The sequence below is a fragment of the Ambystoma mexicanum genome, chromosome 3q (genome assembly GCF_040938575.1).
Source record: "Ambystoma mexicanum isolate Mex_15411 chromosome 3q, UKY_AmexF1_1, whole genome shotgun sequence".
In the NCBI taxonomy this organism is placed as follows: Eukaryota; Metazoa; Chordata; class Amphibia; order Caudata; family Ambystomatidae; genus Ambystoma; species Ambystoma mexicanum.
Window position 1 is genome coordinate 219,278,811 of NC_090926.1, and position 21,606 is coordinate 219,300,416.

The 21,606-nt window shown below is 46.3% G+C and overlaps 1 protein-coding gene and 1 long non-coding RNA gene across 4 annotated transcripts in view; one reads left to right on the forward strand and one right to left on the reverse strand.

The window, feature by feature from the left end:
* The window catches only part of ARHGAP9 (Rho GTPase activating protein 9), a 1,031,694-nt gene that overhangs the window by 557,868 nt on the left and 452,220 nt on the right, over positions 1–21,606 (reverse strand). The window contains exon 1 of one of the 3 annotated variants that reach the window (XM_069653587.1): positions 9,851–10,044. The exons of the other annotated variants lie outside the window; for them this stretch is intronic. Within the exon in view, the coding sequence (XP_069509688.1) occupies positions 9,851–9,919 (69 nt within the window). The 5' untranslated portion in view covers positions 9,920–10,044. Of the gene's footprint in view, positions 1–9,850; positions 10,045–21,606 lie in introns of those variants that run through there. 3 annotated transcript variants of the gene reach the window in all.
* LOC138582345 (uncharacterized) overlaps positions 9,755–21,606 on the forward strand; it is a 107,818-nt gene continuing 95,966 nt past the window's right edge. Inside the window, exon 1 of the long non-coding RNA XR_011305011.1 lies at positions 9,755–9,928. This is a non-coding gene — a long non-coding RNA (uncharacterized lncRNA). The remainder of the gene's footprint in view (positions 9,929–21,606) is intronic.

The following is a 21,606-nucleotide window of genomic DNA, read 5'->3' on the forward strand; positions in this document are numbered from 1 at the left end:
CGTACCCACATTCCTCGTCAGCACAGAGTCTGGTAAAGGGGAGCTAATCACGTTAGAGACGACCGACTCTGTAGGTGTCGGCTCCGTCCTTAGTACAGACTCTGAATAGACATTGCCTGACAGCTCGCCGCGACCGTGAGCATGTTGACTATTTTGGGCAAGCAAGGTCATCAGGCGAGTTTGGGGTCTTATGTCGACGACCATTTTTCTGCCTCGCCACACGCGCTTCGGCGGCTGAGGCGGACTGGGCAGACTGGAGGACTCAACACGGACTCCACGTGGCGCTCTGCACACGCCAAGCCTTTTAAAAGGTGGAGTCTGTAGTTAAAGTAACAGTTCGTCCAGAACAGCAAAGCAATAGAGAATGTAGCAGCAGCTCCTCTAGGCACAGACTGGGCAGACTGGAGGACTCAACACGGGCTCCGCGCACGCTAAGCCTTTTTAAAGGCGGAGTCTGTAGTTAAAGTAACAGTTCGTCCAGAACAGCAAAGCAGTAGAGAACGTAGCAGCAGCTCCTCTAGGCGCAGACTTGAGGACTCAACACAGACTGATTAATTCTGCCTAGCTGTTCACCTACGTACACGTCCCAGTGAACACCTCATCACCCTAATAAAACGCAGCTAACCAAGCACATTCCATCCTAGTTGCTCACGTATGCGTCCTTCAGGTCTAACGCAGCCAGAGCGCAGGCTAGGTGTCCACCCACCAGACTGCACACATTCAACAGATATCTCCAGCACCACACCTAACGCTAGGATGCAGCTACCACACGGCAATTACATCAGCTGCACGCATATCTGGTGCACCCACGCACCCTACGACACTATCTCTCTCTACTGACCAAAACTACGGTTCCAGAGGGTGTTCAACCTTCCAGCACTTTGAGGTCATACCAATGATATAGAGCGCTATATAAATGCCAAGTAACATAACATAACATATACAAACTACGCCAACAACACACAAATCCTTATTCACCTCACCGGAGATCATATCCCTGATTTGCTCAGAATATCATTGACCTACATAGCCATTCAATCTTGGATGGCCACACACAGCCTTTGTCTCAATGACGATAAAACTAAGCACCACCTCATTGGCCCGCTGGCCTGCCTCTCAAAACTGGACCAAGCCTACAAAGTCTTTACCATCGAGGGCCACACTATCCCAGTAGCCACCGCTGTCAAGACTCTGGGTGTATACCTGCACTCCGCACTAACCATGACCCGCCAAGTCAACCACATTGCAGCATCATCACGCTATGCCATCAAGCTCATTAACGCTAGCAAACCTTTCCTTTCCCTCAAGAATGGGCTTCAAGTAGCACATTCCCTTGTAGGATCGAAACTTGATTATTGTAACATTCTCCTATGTGGCACTACCGAAAAAAACTGAAACAAACTGCAAGTCATTCTAAATGATGCAATCTGGGCTGCCCTGGACATTGGCAGATAGGAACACATCTTGTAAGCCAGAAACTGCCCACTGGCTCCCGGTTAAGGAAAGAATCCAGTTCAAGATTTTGCCCATCACCCACTGATGCCTATCTAATGACGCGCTCCACAATCTCTCCCAGGAAATCAAGAAGCACTCTGCGACGAGGCCAGTAAGATCTGACTACGTTCATTGCCTCACCACACCCAGATTCCACTGGAAAAAAACGGGATGTTCCAGCTTCCCAGTCCGAGCTACCACCCTCTGTAATGTGCTACTCCCCCCCTTCAACACCCCTACCACCCCACCTGTGACGAGAACCGTCCTACAATTGCTTTAGGAAGAACCTTAAAACATACTTGATAAACTGACATGCCGCATCTGTGCATCTCCCTCCCCGGTAGCCCGGCTATCACCTTCCCCCTACTTTTCATTTTTCTGTAACCAGCGCCTAGATGCCGATGTGTGCTGCTTCATAAATGTACAAATAAATAAAATGGGTGTGGGTTTTTGGGCTGTATGAGGAAAATCATTGGCCCTCATTACGACCCCGGCGATAAGTAATGGACATTACCGGCATGGTGCAACTAACGTGTCCATGCTGGCCTGAAACCGTTAAAAGCGGTAAATTACGACCTCTCGGGCACGAGCATTGCGCCATGCCGGTAATGTAATCTGCGCCATGCCGTTAACGTCCCTAAAACGTCACCTACCGGCATCATATGCCGTGCAAGCTGCACCACCGCCACCCTACCCACCGATATTAGTGATCACTGCAAATAGCGGTGACCGCTATTAGCGGTGACCGTAAAGAAGCGGATCCGGAAGTTACGCCATCGCACCGGAACGGGAAAGAGCACGGCGGCCATCTTTAAAAACACAATCCATTGCAAGCCTCCACAACCAGTGCACATCTGACCCCGAGACCCGCCACAAACCTTCACCCACATCCACCCATTGTCATAATGCCGAAAGTTGTCAAAAAATCTTGCAATCGGCTGCGGCAGGAGCGCTTCAGTAGGGAAGAGCTCACCATGTTGGGGGAAACCCTACAGGAAAACGCGGACATCGTATTCTCCACTGAAATGACCAGACCGGCAATAGCACGGAAGAAGGCCATATGGGACCTAGTCGCACAGCGGGTCAGTGCAGTAGGAACAACACCCCGCACCACAAAACAGTGCCGGAAAAGGTGGGACGACCTCCGGTTCCGTGTAAGGAGCATACTGTCTGCCAACAGAAACATGGGCATGGCAACTGGTGGAGGAGCAGACTCACCAATTAAAATGGAGCCGTGGGAGGAGATATGTGCCACAACCTTTGGCATCGAGACCATCGAGGGGGTCGGTGAAATGGAGAGAGGAGCCCCGACATCAGGTAGGTGCCTCAAATTAAGCCATGCTAAACTTCCTGAAGTCCAGTTTCATGTTGCCTAATAGGGTTAACGCAACACATCAGCAGAAGACTGCCAACAGGCATCATTGACCTACACCCTGTACACATGCAGTATGCATACTCTCACTGTAGGCACCCACATTCCTGCTTGCTTCTCCCACCCAAAAGGGAGACAACCTGTATGTCACTGCCTCCAAAGTGCGCCATCTAGTCATCAAAATCATGGCAGTCATCACAATGCCTGCTCAATGTCCGCAGACCCATCAATAACACTTTCCCTCCTTTGCTCCACCACAGGCTCCCATTCGGACACAGGCGAGAACGAAACTGGCACCACACCTGCCAAGAAGGCTAGGCCCGAGGCAACACCACACCAACCCTCCACCTCTGCTGGACCAAAAAAAAAAAAAAAAAACACAGCAGCCAAAGTCGACTGCCACAACACAGGCCAGGGCAACGATAAGCACCAAGGCAAGCAGCATGGTACCACCAGCAGCAGACATTCAACAACTGGTGGCCACTGAAGGGACTGTGTCTGCAGGAAGCAGTATGATTGGGGAGGCTACTGCCATGGCAGCTTTCTCTGATAGTGATTGGGGAATGATGAGGATGTCATAGAATGTCCCCCCACTGCCCACCTTCATTCCCCCTACCTGTCCCCATGTAGCCTGCATGCTGACAACACACAGGGGCTATCCCCTGATAACTCATGGCCAGCCACTCCATGCCCAGTGGAAGGTGTGGAGGAGGGGAGTAGCCCAATGAACAAAGCAATGGCATCATCCAATGCCCAAAAATACCAACAGTCACTGGACCAAATATTAACAAGGCAACACCAACTGTCCTCACTCCTCACTCAGCATGTGGCCGATTGTGGAGGTGCAAGTGCTGAAATGCAAAAATGTGCCGAGACTGTGAAGGCAGCTATACAATCCTCCACCAAGGACATCTGTGCCAAACTTGCCGCGGTGCGGCACGTGCTCTCGGAGCTTGTACAGACAATGAGGGACATGCGTCCTAGTGAGCAGCCGAGTACCTCCTCTGCTGCCAGTTCTGCCCCAAGCAGGTCGGCCAGGAACCTGCGGAGTACAGGCAGGGGTGCCCCGGGGGCCGGCAGAGGGGGCTGCCAATAGAGGCCACCCAGTGGATCAATTCCACATTAGGCACTTCAACACAGGCATCCATGCACTTTTGGGGGGAGTTGAAGGGGGAGGTGGGAGTGGGTGTGTTGGGGAGTTGAGGGGGGAGGGGGGAGTGGGTGTGTTGGGGAGTTGAGGGGGCAGGGAGGAGTGGGTGTGTTAATTGAATTCACATTTACAATACAATTTTTGCTTGATCACAAATCACATGTGTGGACATTGCTCATTGCGTATGTGTGATTTATTGGTGAACAGTCCACAGTGTGCATATCCCAGACACACACAGTGCCCCAATTGCCATCTCCATGTGACACCCCCCATCCGTGTGTGCTAGAAACATTGGTTGATCAGAGTCCGACGCATGTCACGCCCCTCCTGTGCATCGCTGCCTCCCTGAGGTGCTGCCCCATCCCCACCCTCCTCATCCTCATCATCAGGTGGTTGCAGTTCAGCATCAGGGGGCAGGGGCACATTCCGTCTGATGCACATATTGTGTAGCATGACACAAGCCATGACGATCTTTGCCACCTTCTCATGGCGGTACAGGAGTGCCCCACCAGACCTGCTGAGGCAGCGAAACCGTGCCTTCAATAGGCCAAATGCCTGCTCAATCACCAAACGGGTTTGTGTATGTGCACGATTGAAGTCCTCCTCGTGCTGGTCCTGTGGGTTCCGGACTGGTCTAAGGAGCCACCTCTTCAGGGGATAGCCTGCATCACCTGTATGTGGGCAACAATGTATGTGTCGGTCATGACATCAAATCTCAAATCATGACGTGCCACCATGGCATGCATTCAACTGTTACTTTGTACCACTTTTACATGCACAAATGGATTCACACTATGTGACCGGTATATGTGTATTCCTCTCATGGACTGTTTTGCATGCCATCAACCAATGTATGCAGGGGGGTCAAGTGCCTTGTGAGTGCCCATCCACTGTGTCCATTCATGGCGTTTGTTTTGGTGACCTGGCAGGTGTCCTGTGATATCAACGCTCTCATCATGGCAACATTGCTGTCAGCCTCATGATGACCCCACTGAGCACTACTAATGTTGATAGGCAAATTTTCGGGGCCTCGGTGTTTGTGTAGTGGTGTATTGATGTTTTTGTCCGTCATGTGCCTCCTTTGCGCGCAGTTATGGGGGACTGGCCTTTCAGTTGATGGTGTTTGGTGCTGTGTATTGGCTAAAGTCCTTGCATGTAGGTGTATTTCGTTGAGGTCAATGTGGTCCGAATCGGTACAATGCACTTGCAGATGGGTGTGTCATGGTTGGGACACACCTTCATTCACATGGTAGGGCTGCTTACATCGGGCACTATGTGTACAGGTGTGAGTTGACGTTTGGGCTGCTTTAGGCTATGAGCAGGCTCCATTGCCTCTGCTAATCGCAGCCAGGTAAAGTATGCATCATCCACCCCCCCCTTTCAGCCAGGTAAAGTATGCATCATTCCCCCCCCTTTCAGCCAGGTAAAGTATGCATCATTCCTCCCCCCTTTCAGCCAGGTAAAGTATGCATCACCCCCCCCTTTCAGCCAGGTAAAGTATGCATCATCTCCCCCCCTTTCAGCCAGGTAAAGTATGCATTGGTACGTCAATCACCTACCCACTTCACATTTCCATGGCCATGACATGAGACTCACCAAGTAGCCAGGATCTTGGCCCTGCATGTTGCTCCATGTAGCGTGGTATTGTGGAGTTACGCAGGACCATTGAATCATGGGTTGATCCGGGGAATCGGGCACAACAATTTGTGGTGATCCTGTTGAAGTCACAAACCATTTGCACGTTGATTGAGTAAAATAGTTTACGGTTGCAGTGCGCTACCTCCATGGCATGAGGGACCACCAATTCCACATGGGTGCAGTCGATGGCACCAATGCAACCAGGTATGCCGGCTAGTGCATGGAAACCCACTTTGGTGTTTGCAATCTCCTGGGCAGACCGTGGTAAGGAAATGTGGTCGTCTGTGTGCTTGAGGAGGGCATTGAGCACTTGGATCAGTGTACGTGAGAATAATGGTTGTGAAATGCCATGAAAGTGCCCCACTGTGTGCTGGTAGGTGCCTGTGGCCAGGAAGTGGAGCATGGACACTACCTTCAGTAGGGGGGGTGGCGGTGGGTGTTTCTATCATGCTGACGATGTCGTTGTGTATCATGTCAACGATGGTGGTGATGGAGTCCCCGTCCAAACGGTACAAGGTATGGATCTGCTCAGCGGTGAGGTTGAATGGACTGGCTCGGATGCGTGGGATTGGGGGCTGCCTGCGTGGTGGCACTGGCTGTGGTGGTGGGGCTTGCTGGCCCTGCCTTGCCCTCCTTCTCCTCCTGCATCTCCTCTGTGCTGCCTGTTGTTTTTGTTGTTGTTGTAGTTGTAGCACTTGCATTGCAATCAGGTCCTCCAGCCCCAACATTGCTAGTCGTATTGGAATCATTGTGGAGTGTGACTGGGTGTGGGAAGGGGTGGGGTGTGCTCTTTTTGTACTTGGTGAGTCTGTATTGCCTCCACCTGTGCTGATTCTGTGCACCTGTGGCAGCTGGGAACACTGCACATGGCCATTTACGGTTGGTTCGCGATGGCGGAATTAGCACCATGGCGGTAAGGTACTTTACGGCCTTCGCGATGGCGTTAAGAGCATGTCCGCTTGGTTCGTGATTTGCCTACCTTTGCGCGATGCCGGTACTTACGCCGTGGAAGGCCGCGTGCGCGCGAGCTTGGTGCCGTTAGCAGCACCGTTATCTACGATGCCGCTAATAGCACTTTCATGGGTCATGATCGGACCTAGCGGTAAACGATGCCGGTAATCATTTACCGGCATCGTTTTTCACTTACTGCCGGGGTCGTAATGAGGGCCATTGCGTTTGGTGGCATTGGCCTGAGGTCATTGGCTCATTTGAGACCCTGCTTGAACCTTTTGAATGCACATTTTGGACATTGAGAATATTATATTGGAAACAATGTAGGTAATCAGCAAAACCTGATATTAGCCCCTACAGTTAGAATGTTCAGTCCTGTTTTAACTCTGCACTCTGGGACTCAAAATGTACAAATCCAGGACTTCAATTCCCAGAATGCAAAATAAAAACCAGGACTGACCTAACGTCTGCAGGGCCATCTTAAACACGTTTGGAGCCCTGGGCACAGACATCCTTGAGGCCCCCCTCCACCAAACCAAAGGAATTAATGGATCAAGAATACTGGTCCCGCCCCCCCCCCCCATCGTGCTCACAACCTATAGGTTGATATGCTGTGTCGCAGCATAATAAGTATGTTTACTCCCTTTAAGTCCCCTTACCCTCTTCATTCAGAATGATAAATAGTAGCATTTGAAGACCAACATTAGCAATCTATGAAGAGGTTACTGTTCTAGTACATACAGGATACTTTTGTGTCAATAACATCCAGGAAGGTATGCAGCCTGTAGTATTAATGCAGGACCGTATGTAAATGGTACATGTAACCCATAATAGAGAACTCACATTAGCTGCCTCACAGAATGCAAAAGTGCTCATGCATGGCTAGAGACCACTAATTGGAAGGAAGGAGAACGCTACACATACCATAGCATGGATAGTGGGAGCATATTAGAAGCTACCAGGAAGGCGCCTTTATCCAGACAGACTGAGATTAGAAGTGGGATATAGTGTTACCATTAGATATCAAAGGAACAAACGCTTGTTTTGTGCAATATAAATATGTTCACGATTAACACAGTGAATCCATGAATAAGGCTTTTATGAAGATGAGAAATCACTCTGGTGGGCTGACAATTTTGAAAGGTTTAGAGACTGGCAATATTGAGAGGTTAGGCAATGCAAGTTTAAATGAGATGCCCAGGATCACACATTGGTTAAGGGGCGAAGCTGGGATTTGTGCCAACTCTGCAATTTCTGCATTTGAACACTTTCTTTTCCAGTTCGTACCATAAACTAAAACAATCTCATTTTATAAAAAAACGGAACTTGGAAAATACACAAATCACATTACCAAACATGACCATTTTTAAACAAAATATTATAGAAGGGTTTTATGCAAAATAGGAATGATTCTAGCTTCAATCTCTCCATCATCAAGGGAAGTATACAAGAACTATCATACCAATCAATGTGATATAACACATTTTATCTGGGTTCGTCTTTTTTGTATTTTAAAACTTTAAATACTTCCAAAACAATGGCGACATTTTCATTTATAAATATGCATAAAAACCTTTGACTTTTACCAAAAAGCAAACCGTTTTTTTTTTGTCAAAGAAGAAGACCTTAAAATATGCGTGCCTGAAGCCTGAAACATATGGTCCGCTCTCTGTCTACCATCCCTTCCACCCAAATGGCCTACATAAGAAAGCAGATCAAGTAATGGGCTAAACGCTACTAGCAGCATGCAAGAAGGCAAACCTCACAGAACACAGCACAGAAATGTAAGATATATTAGATGATTTGACCAGGATCACTGTATCGCCTACTAGCAAATCCAGGATACAAGCATGAACGTTTTTGTTCCATAGTCTTGAAATTGGATACTTATCACCTCTTGGTCTAACAGTTTATGCCATAGTTGGAGGCGATTGCCTAGGTTTTACAACACCCCATCTGAACAAACCAATTTCTAGACCTTCAGAATACAGATGATATGTTCCTTTTTATAGCAACCTCTATCTGGTGCAGGTGCATTGCTGATAATAGCAGATGTTCTGCAAAACCAAGAACATATGCAGGCAGGTTTATAAACTTAAGACATAGGAAAGGCTCAGCCAGCCTTGCTGGAATGTGATATTCTAATTTTTCACATGAACTCATATCTCTGCAATGGGTGCTTCACACACTGATCTAACTTCTGAAACATTGTGGCACTCAATTTATCAATATGCATTTCACTATTTCCTTTTGCACTTGATCAACGTAATTCTCACAGGAAGGACAGAATGCTACAGAGTTGTGCCATAAGGAACACACAAACTATATGTACCACAGTGAACACAGAAAGCAATACATGATGGCTTGATCAAGGCAGAATGTACTTATCAAAACAGAAAGGCAATGAGTTTAGAGACTCAGCAGCACCCTATAAAATATCCTGACGTGTGCAATTTAAGAATGGTGAACAATGGAATCTTACTTCAGATCAGCTAGAATTGTGGGGCCCCCTTCAAAGGTGGGGGCCCTGGGCAAGTGCCCCTTTTGCCCTCCCATAAAAACGTCTCTGTCTGTCTAACGGAATGTGGCATGCACGTATTATGTATTGTCTTAGTCTGCGTAGAGCAGAGCTCTCGGGTTTACCGTGGCTGTGCATGAGGAGGCCACCTAGCCCGGTCTCCTCCAACCCCTTTGAAGTCTGGGACTTGTATTTTTCTCTTTCCCATTTTCAAAGACAAAAACAAGAAGTCCCAGAATTCCAAGCAAAAAGCAGGACTGGGTGGCCTTCTCACTCGTGGCCCACGGGAAACAAGTGGCGTGCTTAAAGCGCTATATAGAACTCCGGGTGCCTGGTTTTACAGACAGCCGCTGACTGAACTGCAGATTGCTGATAACAAAACAGGTGAGCAAGGGCTGCCTCCCTTGCTCGGCTTCTACGCAAAGAACCATTATTATTCTGCTTGATGTAAAGCACCCTGAAATAGAAACAAATGACCTAACAGCATTCTCTATGCGCGCCAATGCTAAGGAACAGCCGAACAGGCCCATAGGCGAGCCTTTGAGTGTCTCCCTCCAGACAGAGTACCCGCTGCAACTTTGAATCGTGGACGCTAGAGCCTCGACCCTCCCCCTTTCCCGCCACGCCCCATTCAGCCGTTCAACATCAGGGAAGCAGGCGCTCCTTGAAAATCCCTCAACTCCACCGCAGAGTTTATCGTGCTGCATATCGCGCTCTGCAGACTTACGTATCCCAGCTCCTTCTCGGGGCTTCGGTGCGCTGTGGGCACGACATTCCCAGACTGGGGAGCCTCCATCGTTCCCCGGTGAGGAGGAAGTGGCCCGGTTGCTTGATTTGGTAAAGTGAAGAGAGGCTGAGTGTCGAGGGGGAGGGGAGTACAGAACGAGGAAGTACAGAAGCAAAAGTGCCGAAGATAAAGGATGCGCGAAGCCGCGTGGGTGGTGACTGCCTGACGACTGTGCGAGCGGCGCCTTGTGAGTGCACGTGAGCTGGCTCGTCTTTAGTGCGTGTATGCCCCCGACATGTCAGTGTTATTATGCTTCGGTGTAAGAGTCCTTTCACATAATGTATAGTGTGCGCATGTGGCATTGTGGGAATAAAAGATTTGCGTGTCCTTTGTTGTGCCAGGTGACTGCAGGGCGGGGTGTAACGAGAATTCACTTCTGGTGGCAAATAAGGTACCAATTCAGAGAGGGCATGCCCAGTTAAGGTCAAGGCTGAAGAGTGGAAACAAAATAAATAAACAAACAAACGTGTCCACTTGTAAGAATATGTATATATATTTTTTTATTGAAACAGTTGAATTAAATCAACTTTTCAATACAAAACTTTACAATTTAAGAAACAAATGGGAATACAAAATAAATAAATTAACACATTACAATTCAGAACAGTTAATATGTGACAAAGGTATGGAATTCAAGAGAACAAAATCACTAATGCAAAATATAACATGACATTGAAAATTCAGAAGGTTAGGTTCACCGCATATCAAAAATTGCAATTTGAAGAGAAATATTCGTAGTGCATAATATAAAAGACCATCTTTGTTCTTGATCTAGTGTCCCGAGATGGTTGCAGTGGAGTGAAAAGAATTGCAGACGCTCACTGATTAGAGCTGGACACAAAGATATAATATGTTCTAGGGTTTCCATGACTTTTGTGTCTTGACAGAATCGACAATAAGCTAGATCTGATGAAATATGGTTACGTTGAGCAAGCAGTTCACGGGTGTGCCACAAATTAAGGCGCATCCTGAGGATTCCAGAGCGTATTTTTTTTACATGGAAATTTAAGAAGATACGGTTCTACGGAACCTAAACCTTTGTGTTTAAATTTGTCAGGGATGGCCGATTTGTACTTTAAACATTTGTCTCTGGTCTTAATCCAGTCGTAACGATAGATTAGATTCTTACCTTTGTCAGGGTTTGTGAGCAGCGTTTCAAAGGTTACTTCCGCTTGAGCTAAGATGGTATAAGCAGCTCTCAAACATTTGATGAAAGTATGGTTGGTTTTAAATACGTAGTGAGAGAAAATTTTTAAGATGTTATTTATTAGTTGACAACAAACATTTGCGAAGCAACGCGCAAACCTTCCAAGAATATTGTGCGTGTAAGGAAGTTAAACCTAGCTCATAGCACAAATAAACTACTGGGATGCATTGCGGAAGCTGGAGCATTGCCTTCCAAATTATTTAGGATTTTTGTCGACCAAGGTGATTGGGATTCAAGACCATATAAAATACATGGAATCGGTTTTTGTTTCCAGTATAAAATTGCTGGCTTTAGGGTGAAGGCACCATAACGGTGTATGATGATCTTGGCCTGGGAGGTGGTTGTATTCGGTCTTTGTTTTACAACATCTAGATGGCCAGAAACTGAGGCATCACCATCAAATATCATTCCCAGGTAGACATAGTTTGGAACTGTTACCAAAGGAATTTGATTAATTGTCCATGATGATGTATGTCTTGTGTAATGATTTGGTCTATAGATGACAATTTGAGTTTTAGAGGTATTGAAGCGCAATTCATTTTTTTCTATGTAACTATTAAAGGCATTGAGGAGGTTTTGAAGACCACTTGGGGTTTTTGAAAGTAGTACCAGATCATCAGCATACATAAGAGTCTGGATTTGAATATTATTTAATTTGGGAGAGTCTGATGGTATTGCCTTAAATACCTGGCGTACGTCATGCATGAAATAATTAAAGATGGACGATGCGAGTAGGCAGCCTTGTTTGAGGCCACGGGCAGTTGGGATTGTCGAGGACAGCAACCCTTCTAAATTCAATCTGATACGAACTGATGTATCATAATGTAATGCTTGAATGATATGCTGTAATGTCTGAGGACACTTTTCTCTTATCAGTTTGGAGAATAGCAGAGGGCGAGAGGTAGCGCCAAAGGCTGTGTGGAGGTCTACAAAGGAAAAATAGATTGCCTGCTTAGACTTCTGCGCTTGGAATTTGACCGCGTTAAGGCAGAGCAAATTGATGTTCGTGCCCAAACCTGCTAAGAAACCCGTCTGAAAAGGATCTCTTTTGAGGGTGGTTCGTGTCCAGTTGTTAAAATCGCAAAGAATGAGTTTAGCAAAAAGCTTGCCAGGCACATCTAGCAAGGCAATAGGCCTGTAGTTGGATGGATGAGTCCGATCACCTTTTTTGTGAATTGGAACTATTATGGAGCGTTTCCACGAGGTGGGAATACAGCGTGATGTGGTGATTTGCTGGAATAAATCATTTAGAATGTTAGCCCACATAGAAGGATTGGACTTAAACATAAAGTTGCTAAGGCAGTCCGGACCCATGGCTCGTGAGGGACTGATGTGTTTAATGTATCCCTCAAGAATGGGCGAAGAGCATTCTAGAAACCATTTGCCCTGACCCTCTTGTCTGATGACAGGGTTGGAAAAATTGGGGTCCGCGTACAGGAGGGTGTAGTGCTGTGGATCCACTGTGCCTCAGCGACACTAAGGATTTGCATACAAGGTTGGGTCTGATGGACACACCGGTTAAAGACGGCCCATGTTTCTGCGATGTTTTTATTAGCTATTAATAAGCATATGTTCACTGTCATGCTGCAGGATATGAGCTTGATGTTGCCGCATCCAGTTACGATATTTGCATTTAGCTGATTTCAGTTGTTGATTACGAGAGGGCAAATTGGATTTACAAATTAGTCTTTTTTCACGCTGATATTCGGACTTCCTGGCTTTAACCAGGGCATTGAATGAGTGTTTGTGGAAAGATCCTCGAAGATTAGCCGTTTTTATTGGGTTTTTAAATGTGAACAACAAATTTGTATACTGCGTTGGATTATAAGAATTATTATTGCAAATGACCAGTTTGGAAAAGGCTAAAAGGTTTGACTCAGACCAGCGAAAACAGGACTTGGCATTGTTGACAATTAGGTTTTGCCGAAAAAAGGTCTGAACTAATGGTGCAGAAACCCAGTTTATTGTTAATACTAATAGATGATGATCACTGTATATTTGGGGAATTACTTCAAAGGATTGTATGTTGCCATTCAAGCTGTGATGAGTATACATATAGTCAATGGTGCTAGATATGGTTTCTCTTTGCCACGTCGGGTGAGCTGGGATGTCACCCTGTATCGAACCATTGGTCATATGAAAGTTTCGTTCCAGCATGAATGTGGACCAACGCTTAACTTTGGCAATGGTATTTTTGCCTTTAGGATGTAAACAGTTAAGGTTGAGGTCTCCAACAATGATGGTATCCGTGATGCCCGGAGTGATAGTTATAAGATCAAGCAGTCTGGACACACCACTATAAAAAGCAGTATCTGTTAGCCCAAGAGGATATGTTGATCAAAGCCAATATGTGAGTTGGGCATGAGATTTTCACAAGTTGTAAATATGCCGAGACTGAATCCCAAGATTAAACCGAAAAACCCTTTGACATATTGACTCCCACCATAAGGCCTGAGGAGGGGCGACCCTTCATGCCTGCAATAGCTAGTAACAGTACAATCTCATAATTATTCCATGCTGGTAAGCGTAGAAGCCAGGTTTCCTGCAATGCTATAATATCATACACTTTGGGGAAGCTAGGTTTGCCAATGAGAATGACCATGTGTATTCCAGTTTATAATAGTGCAGGGAGATTCTATTTGAGTTACTGATGGTTATGACATGTAGCGATGATCAGGCTGAGAGCTTCTCGCTGTTATTTCATGATTGTGTGTAATTGATATTAATTGCTTTACATCGTTTCCTTCATGCATACGCGCCGGATCTTGCGCTAAAAGGAATCCCATGTTAAACAACTGCATTTTTGCTTTCCAAACAGTATTCAACACAATCCCAGATGGAATCCACAAACGTACGACTGAACAAGTAAACTCGGAGACAAACTCGATCTGTTCAATGTCACCAGAGCAGATATCTTCAAGCTCCACTATTTCTGAAAAGATGTTCAACACCCTGCATCTATTCAAATCATAGGTGTCAAAATTGCCTCCACCACATTTTAGAATAAGAGAATGGCATTTCCGGGTGTCAAATGCTCTGTCTGGCTTTCAATGTAAAATCATCTTTTTGACTTGAGTTAGCAATGGGCTCAGTAGAATTGCCTGGAAGAGAAACAGAATCCATGTGCTGCGAAGGCACAGTATAGTCAACAGTGTTAGGCAAGGGGGATGATGAAGGGCAGTGACATTTGGAACAGTCACACTCGGAAGGAGCCATTGGAGCAAGTTACAGTTCTGTTCTTGAGTTTTTGGAGCAGATTTCAATGCCGGGCCCTTGGATGTGACGCTAAATGGGAATCTACGGCCTTGTGTATTTGGACAATGGTGAGGTCACCAGCCTCATTTGGATTTGTTGTGACTTGGCGGGCCGCAGTATTCAATTTGGGCACCAGTGGAAATACATTGTTGGCAGGCTCTGGTGCTCTCTGCGCATTCTCAGAGTCTCTCTACACATTCACAAGATCCAGTTCACGAATAAGATCATCAAGGGCTGGGTAGGATGTGGATGGAGGGGAGTAAAGTCGCTGGAAGCGCCACCAAAGATGGTGGCACAGGGGCATGTGCCTGAAGAGCCTGACTGGGAGGCACAGTGATCGAGATCTCCTCTGAGGGGGCTACCGAAAAAGGTAGCAAAGGCACAGTCAGAACTTGTGGCAAAGGAGTGGGCTGTTGTATGGCCGGGCGACGAGGTGATCAGGGGTGCAAGGAGGTGGACAAACGGCTACTTTCACCATTGGACCTTTATCCGCATTAGAGTTTAAGGTGGTAAAGAAAGATTTCAAGGTTTGTTTTGGGAATCTCAGACTGTGACGATTTTGAATTTGCTTGGACAAACGGCCAGAGCATCTGGGAAGTCGTTTTTTCTTTATACAAGCCAGTGATAAAGTAGGCACAGTCTCCACCCCAATTGGCACCACAGCTGGCGGAGGGACAGTAGATGATGGGGTGGGATCGTCAACTGGCGTGGCGGGCAGGGGCGTTGCTAGGGGGGGCTAAGGGGGCTATAGCCCCTGATCTTTTGGTTGTAGCCCCGGATAGAATCTCAGGATCTACAGCCAAAAGACTAGCTAGCCCCCAGTCCCAACAGTACTGACATCAGCTTAGCCCCGGGTCCTTTCCAGACCTAGCAACTCCCCTGGTGGCGGGGATGCTCAGCCATGAGTCACGTGGAGGTGGGAGCCCGAGAGCCAAGGCACTCTGTGCTTCTGTAGTGATATTAGCAAACGTTGGAAGAGTGGAGGCAGGTCGAAGGTGTGGTGACCTGGTCGATCCAATGGTGATGATTGAGACGTCATCTACTGGTACAACATCCGAATTTGGGGACTTTGAGGGGCTTAATCTGAAGTGAGGGGCTTAATCTGAAGTGCCGTGACAACAGCTCAAGAAAAGATAGCACTTGTTGGGTTTTGGTGGATTGCGCCTCAATTTTAGCGTCACGTCCATCATATAGTTTAGACAGGATCACCATATTCAATTGCATGGTGGCTAAAGTGATGTCAAGCGTAGGAATGGAGGATGGGGACAGAGGACTTGGGGCAATAGGAGCAAATGGGGGCAATTTTTTGAAAGACTTTTGTATATCCATAAAATTCATATATTTTTTTAGATTGTTGACACTGCCTGCTAATTGTTGGTCCAGAGGTTACCTGTGTGAAATAGAATCAAGATGCCCGTTTGACCTTAATGTTAATTACTAAAGGTTGTTGACCTTATTGAGGGTGGTTGAATGCAGGCCTTTTCGTCCCTCTCTACCTCCTTTTTTGTGTTATTGGCAAATGGGGCTGGGACACGCGCCTCCTTGGTGTGGGATACACGAAGGATACAGTTTAGGAACTTGGGGAGGACGCTGAACCTGCAGGGATTTGTGACGCCATGTGAGCCGATGATCATGGAGGTGGACGACTCACACTGGCTCGCGTAAAGAGAAAGATCAGGGTCAGAGCAGGAGGAGGAAGTTTGGGGTACAGCAGCGTTGGTGAACCCTTGCCTTGGGCGAGAGAGACGCGGTAGGGGGGTATGGAGCATGTTATCGGAAAGAGGCCATGCGGAAAATTTTGAATGGGGTTCCGGTGCGATGTAAGCTACCGGACTGTCTGGAAAAAACACTTTTGGTGTGGGGGGCAACATTTAAAGGAAGCAATGTCGGTGCGGTTGCACTCTTTGCGATAGGAGTCATAGGCACAGGTGACAAAGTAATGGATTTGTAGGACGAACATGATTTGTAAGAGGAACATGAGGCACGGGCATGCAGCATGGTTATGCCATTTGGCTGATAAATTACGGGCATGCCTGTTTTTAAAGAGTATGCCATTAAGGCGCGTGCCACAATGGAATGCCTGGAGATGAGGACAGATCTCAGAGTACAAATCAATATGAAGAAAAAAATAAAATACTGAATGTAAATAAATAATTGTCTCTACACACAAACCATCCAAAATGGCAGGCAGTAGCAATAGCAATTTGTAGAATCAAAGTATGGCAGAGAAAAGGCAGGGACAGTTAAGATGAAAAAGAAAAAAAAAAAGCAGCCAAGCAGTACTTAACCAGTACTTGCCCTGAGTGCGCGCAAGTGCGCGTGATTTTCAAATATATGGGCTGTTCAGAATGAGGACACTTGGAGGCGGAGCTCTAGGAAGAAGAAACGCAAAATAGAAATCAGGAGAATGCACAGCAAAGTCCAAACAGAGTCCAAACAGTCACCTTCTTAAAGAGTACACGTAGCTTAGTACGGCAGCCACTTCAACAATAGCAACACGAGCACGAACAAATCCAGGAAACAGAAAAGCGCAGGGGGACTCGCAGTCAAGCAGTACTTAACCAGTACTTGCCCGCACGCCATTTTCAAATATATGGGCTGTTCAGAACGAGGACACTTGGAGGCGGAGGTTTCCTAAAGAGCACACGTAGCTTAGTACGGCAGCCACTTCAGGCACTTCAACAATAGCAACACAAGCACGAACAAATCCAGGAAACAGAAACCGCAGGGGGACTCGCAGCCAAGCAGTACTTAACCAGTACTTGCCCCGAGTATATATGTATATTTTGAAAAGTGCTTTAAATGGGTGGGGGGAGAAGGCCAGGCACTCAGTAATCTAGACTTGAAGTGGGCTGGGGCTCACTCCCAGGAAGGTCCAAAAATTGCTCTCGTGCCGGGGCCCTACTGGGTCTCCCTGAGCCAGTTCTATACAATTCTCCGTTTGACAGCCCTGTCACATAGTTCTCTATTTCACTTTCTAAGTGTGTCTTGCTCTTTGTGTCTCCATATTTATATCGCTTTGCATTCTATTTGTCCCCCCCCCCCCACATAACCCTGTTCCACTCTAATTTCCACTCTTATTTCACTCACTTTTTCGGAACTTGGGCCTTGGGACCCTGTCACGTTGAAAAATTACATTAAGTGATTCCAACCACACACGCCATATAATGTGGTCATTTTAAGTCCTTTGCTTGAAATTTGATTCTGCCAGTCTAATGCAGTCACCAGCCCGGTGACCCCCCCGCTCCCAAAACGGCCATCAATCACAGACTTATTTTGCTCCGTTTCGGCACCATAATGGTGATGTGTAAAAGTTGGCAGGCTTTGAAGGAAAGACAACTAATAGTTTATGGATAACTAAACTATGTCTAAAATGGTGTGCTTAAGGAGAAAAGGCATGGATAAGCTGTCACAATCCCCAATGAAACGTGCTCAGGGATATAGGTTGGCTGCATAAATGAAACCATGCAGTGTACAACTTACCGCCATACCTGATCATCCTAATGAGTTGCTCTGTAGACTTTTAGATGTGTACCTTGGCTTCAAACCTTATCCTCCGAAAGGAGCTCTGCAGATTTGACTGAGGGCCACATGCCACACCTACTCCTTGGTTGGACCGGGGTCATTTTCTTCCCTCTCGTTGCATGGAGAGGACCGCTCTCCCTAACGCGGGCCCGTTAGCAGTCCCCCTACCCCTATGCAATTTTTGACTGCTGGCACCACAAAGCTCAAATGCATGGAAAATCAAGCAAACCCTAGTTTCAGTAGATTCTTTGAATTTCGTAAATGCCTCCTGTCATGTATGTGCATGCTATGAGGCCTCTCTATGAATTCCTATGGAATCTGCCGGCTTTTACGAGTTTCTAAAAGCTGGCAGATTCCATAGTACTCTAATGCATATCTGCCATCATCTGAGTCAAATGCTGCCTTCGGGTGGAGGCCACATATGTTTTGTTTGGTGTACCCACCCACACCTGTCAAAACCTTGACAGTCGCCTGGAGTGGCACACGAGCAAAATACATATATGTACATCTTTTACATGTGGTTTAAACTCTGTATACCACTCTGGAAGATTGGAAAATGACCCCCTAAATCTGGGCGTCTTTATTTCTCTGGACTCCCAATGTTTGCAGATAAGGCACAGTGAGAATACATGATTCACCCTGGATCACGCACTTTGCTTAAGTGGCCAAACCGAGTTTTGGGCCTAGTTAAAGATTTAAGCACTTGGCCACATATCTTACCATCTTTTGTTAATTATTATCTGGTAAGGTTTGGATTACAAAAGATTAAATAATAGTTTTATAGCAATGCATAAGTACGCAAATTGCATAAAACGCTAACGTGGCATTATAGAAATCATTTTAGAAACATGACGGGCAAAAATTGTAGCTTTATTCCACCCATCCTGACTAAAAGATCACAGTAACAGCCTATAACCGTGTGTAGGTTTTTAACTGTTTCGCAGTGAAAGAAAATGTCATGTTTCCCTCCCATTTGATTGTCGGCCCCATTTACACCCCTAACTGGACAATAGTCCTTCCCCAGGAACCCCTGGGCCTGGGCTAACAGCCTCGAATCGTCCCTATTGTAATGCTTTGTTCACACGAAGCAAAACTTCAGGGGATCAGCTGTGCTTTCTTGCATTTTGACGGGTATCGGGTAATATTATCCCCACCAATAATATCGCCATATATAATATGGTCGTGGGGTAAGGCCATAGGCGATATTATTAGTGGGGATAATTTATGGGGGTATTGGGACCAGGGGTCGTGGGGGTCCCCCCCCACTCCATTAAAAAAAATGATGGTGTTTGCAGGGGTGTCCCCCCGCAGGTTCCATGGCTTAATATCGCTGCAAAAATATGGCAGTATTTTTGTATGGCGATATTTTTGCGGGGATATTAACACATGGAACCCTTTGACGTTTAACATTCAAAGCGCTTTGCATTATCCATCGTGCTTGCCAACGCAGAGGCTGTTTGGCGTTGCAGGATTTTTTTTACCTGCGATATGTTTCTTTGGGCCTACTGAAAGTCCCCACATATCGTCAGAGTGAAGATTTTGACCTTTTAAACGTTTCTTTTAGTCTATTCCTTAAAGCTTTTCATTTTTTTACCTTTCAGTCTTTCCATCTGCATTTTAACGCTTCAGTGCCACTATGTCACTAACGGTACACAGGAGAATTTTACAAGAATTTAATCATGTCCATGTGCATAACCTATACGCGCATTGTAAATCACTTTCATGCAGCTGCACCCACATTATATAGACCTGCATTGCCACTGCAAATTACTTTATGAAGCCATAATATAGGTCAGCATTCCTAGTGTAAATGATTTTTATGAAGCTGGGACCACAATCTATACCAACATTCTCAATAAAGCACCTTGGATAATTCACAAACAAAATAAGCCATCATTGTTACTATAAATGACTTTCATGATTCAGCCCTTTGCCGCCAAGCACATGAACGCAAAACGTTTGCACAGAGACTCGCACACACAGACCATCAAAATCTTTCACTGCACACACATTAAAAATCTTGCACAGTCACCTTGCCATACATAAAAATAAACACGCATACAAATGCTTACCATTTGTTCTAACTTGCAATTGTAGCACTTTGGAATAAATCAGGTGCCAGAGCGGGCTGCAGCGTGGTTATCTAGCAACCAGTGAGCGGCAGTATCTGCCATAGGACAGGCGCAGCTCACAAATGTGCACCTTTTTCTTTTTAAAGACAGTTCTTTACTTCCAGGCCTACCCAGCAGGCGACAGGTGGGTGTAGGGTACACCAGGCATGGCGTTTGGGTCTAAGGGAGACTACTGCTCCCATTCCACCCACCACATTGTCTCCACCACTGGTGCATGCAGTCTTGATTACGGTGAGTGCTTTAGGTGGGGTGCAAAACTGAGGGGGGCTTAGTAAGGAGGAAAGATGTAATAAGACCCTGCAATCATGTACCACAGCATGGTCTCGTTTTTATACATTTGCATACTATAAAGACATCTCTATGGCTCGGTTCATAAATAAATCGCTGTCTGTAAATAAAACATTCGCCCACTCAGTAAACAAACATTTCACAGTGGGGAGTGGGGTAAATAGCACTATGAGGGTTCCTGGTTGGTTTGCATAAAATCAAAGAGCATTTTGGGAACATAATAATGGCTACTGACTTTTATATTTGACAAGCATATCTGTGAGAGAGAAGCATTAAACCCTTCTGAGCATGTAATGTAGAGTGGGCTTGGAGTTCATTTAATTTGTCGCAACACTGACCCAAACAGTAAAATGTCTGCAAATTATGAATATATATCCCTATTTAGATAACCTTAGATTTTTTAGTGTAAAGCTTGTGCAGTCCTGCATTAGCAGAGCACGACTTCTCATTTGCCTAAATGCATACCTTCTACAGCTCGAAAGTGGATCGCTTGTGCAAATAGGAGGACAGAAGGAGCCTTAACAGTGCCCATTACGGTGGCCCTCAACACTGGGTGTTGCGAGGAGCCTTGTAATATCAGTTGTCAGGAAAGATTCATGTGTCATTTTCCCTCCAGTTGTGTACCCCTCAACTTTTTGCTGCCGTTATAGATCTTAGTCTGACTTGCCTTCAGCTGCACTCCTCTGGGCTTTGGCTCACTTTTCATGGGGAAACTGACATGCCCTTAAAGACAGTCAGTACTGGGAGACTTTGTTTCCCTTAGTCCTTGTCAATGTTGCAACTTTTCTGCAACATGTTGCAAGTGCACAATGTACCTTCCCCTTCCAGTATAGTGCACTTGGGTCTTCCTGTCATTTCTAAAGGCCCTATATACTCTCGAGGGGATTTTTAGGAGCAGCGCAGATGTGCCTTGGACAGGGCTGGTCTTTTCATGTATTTTTAACCCCTTCCTGCCAGGTAAACCGTGTTTACTGTGTTTGGCACTAATAGATGGCCTGGCTCCCACTGGCCTTTCCGAAAGAGGTCTCTAGAAACCAGAGATTTCGGCTAATCCAATTAAATGTACTCTACCGCACCTACTTAACCCCGAGCAGGATTGCTCAATTCAACAAAACCGACCAGACACAGTGCACTTGGTGTGGGACTGAGGGGGCAGATCTAATCCATATGCTATGGAACTGCACCAAAACCCGCGGTCTATGGTCGGCGGTTAAAAAAACCTGCGAAGAGGCAGAAGTCACCAGATATAAATGGACCCCAGCGGAATGCCTCCTAGGCTGCTACCCCAG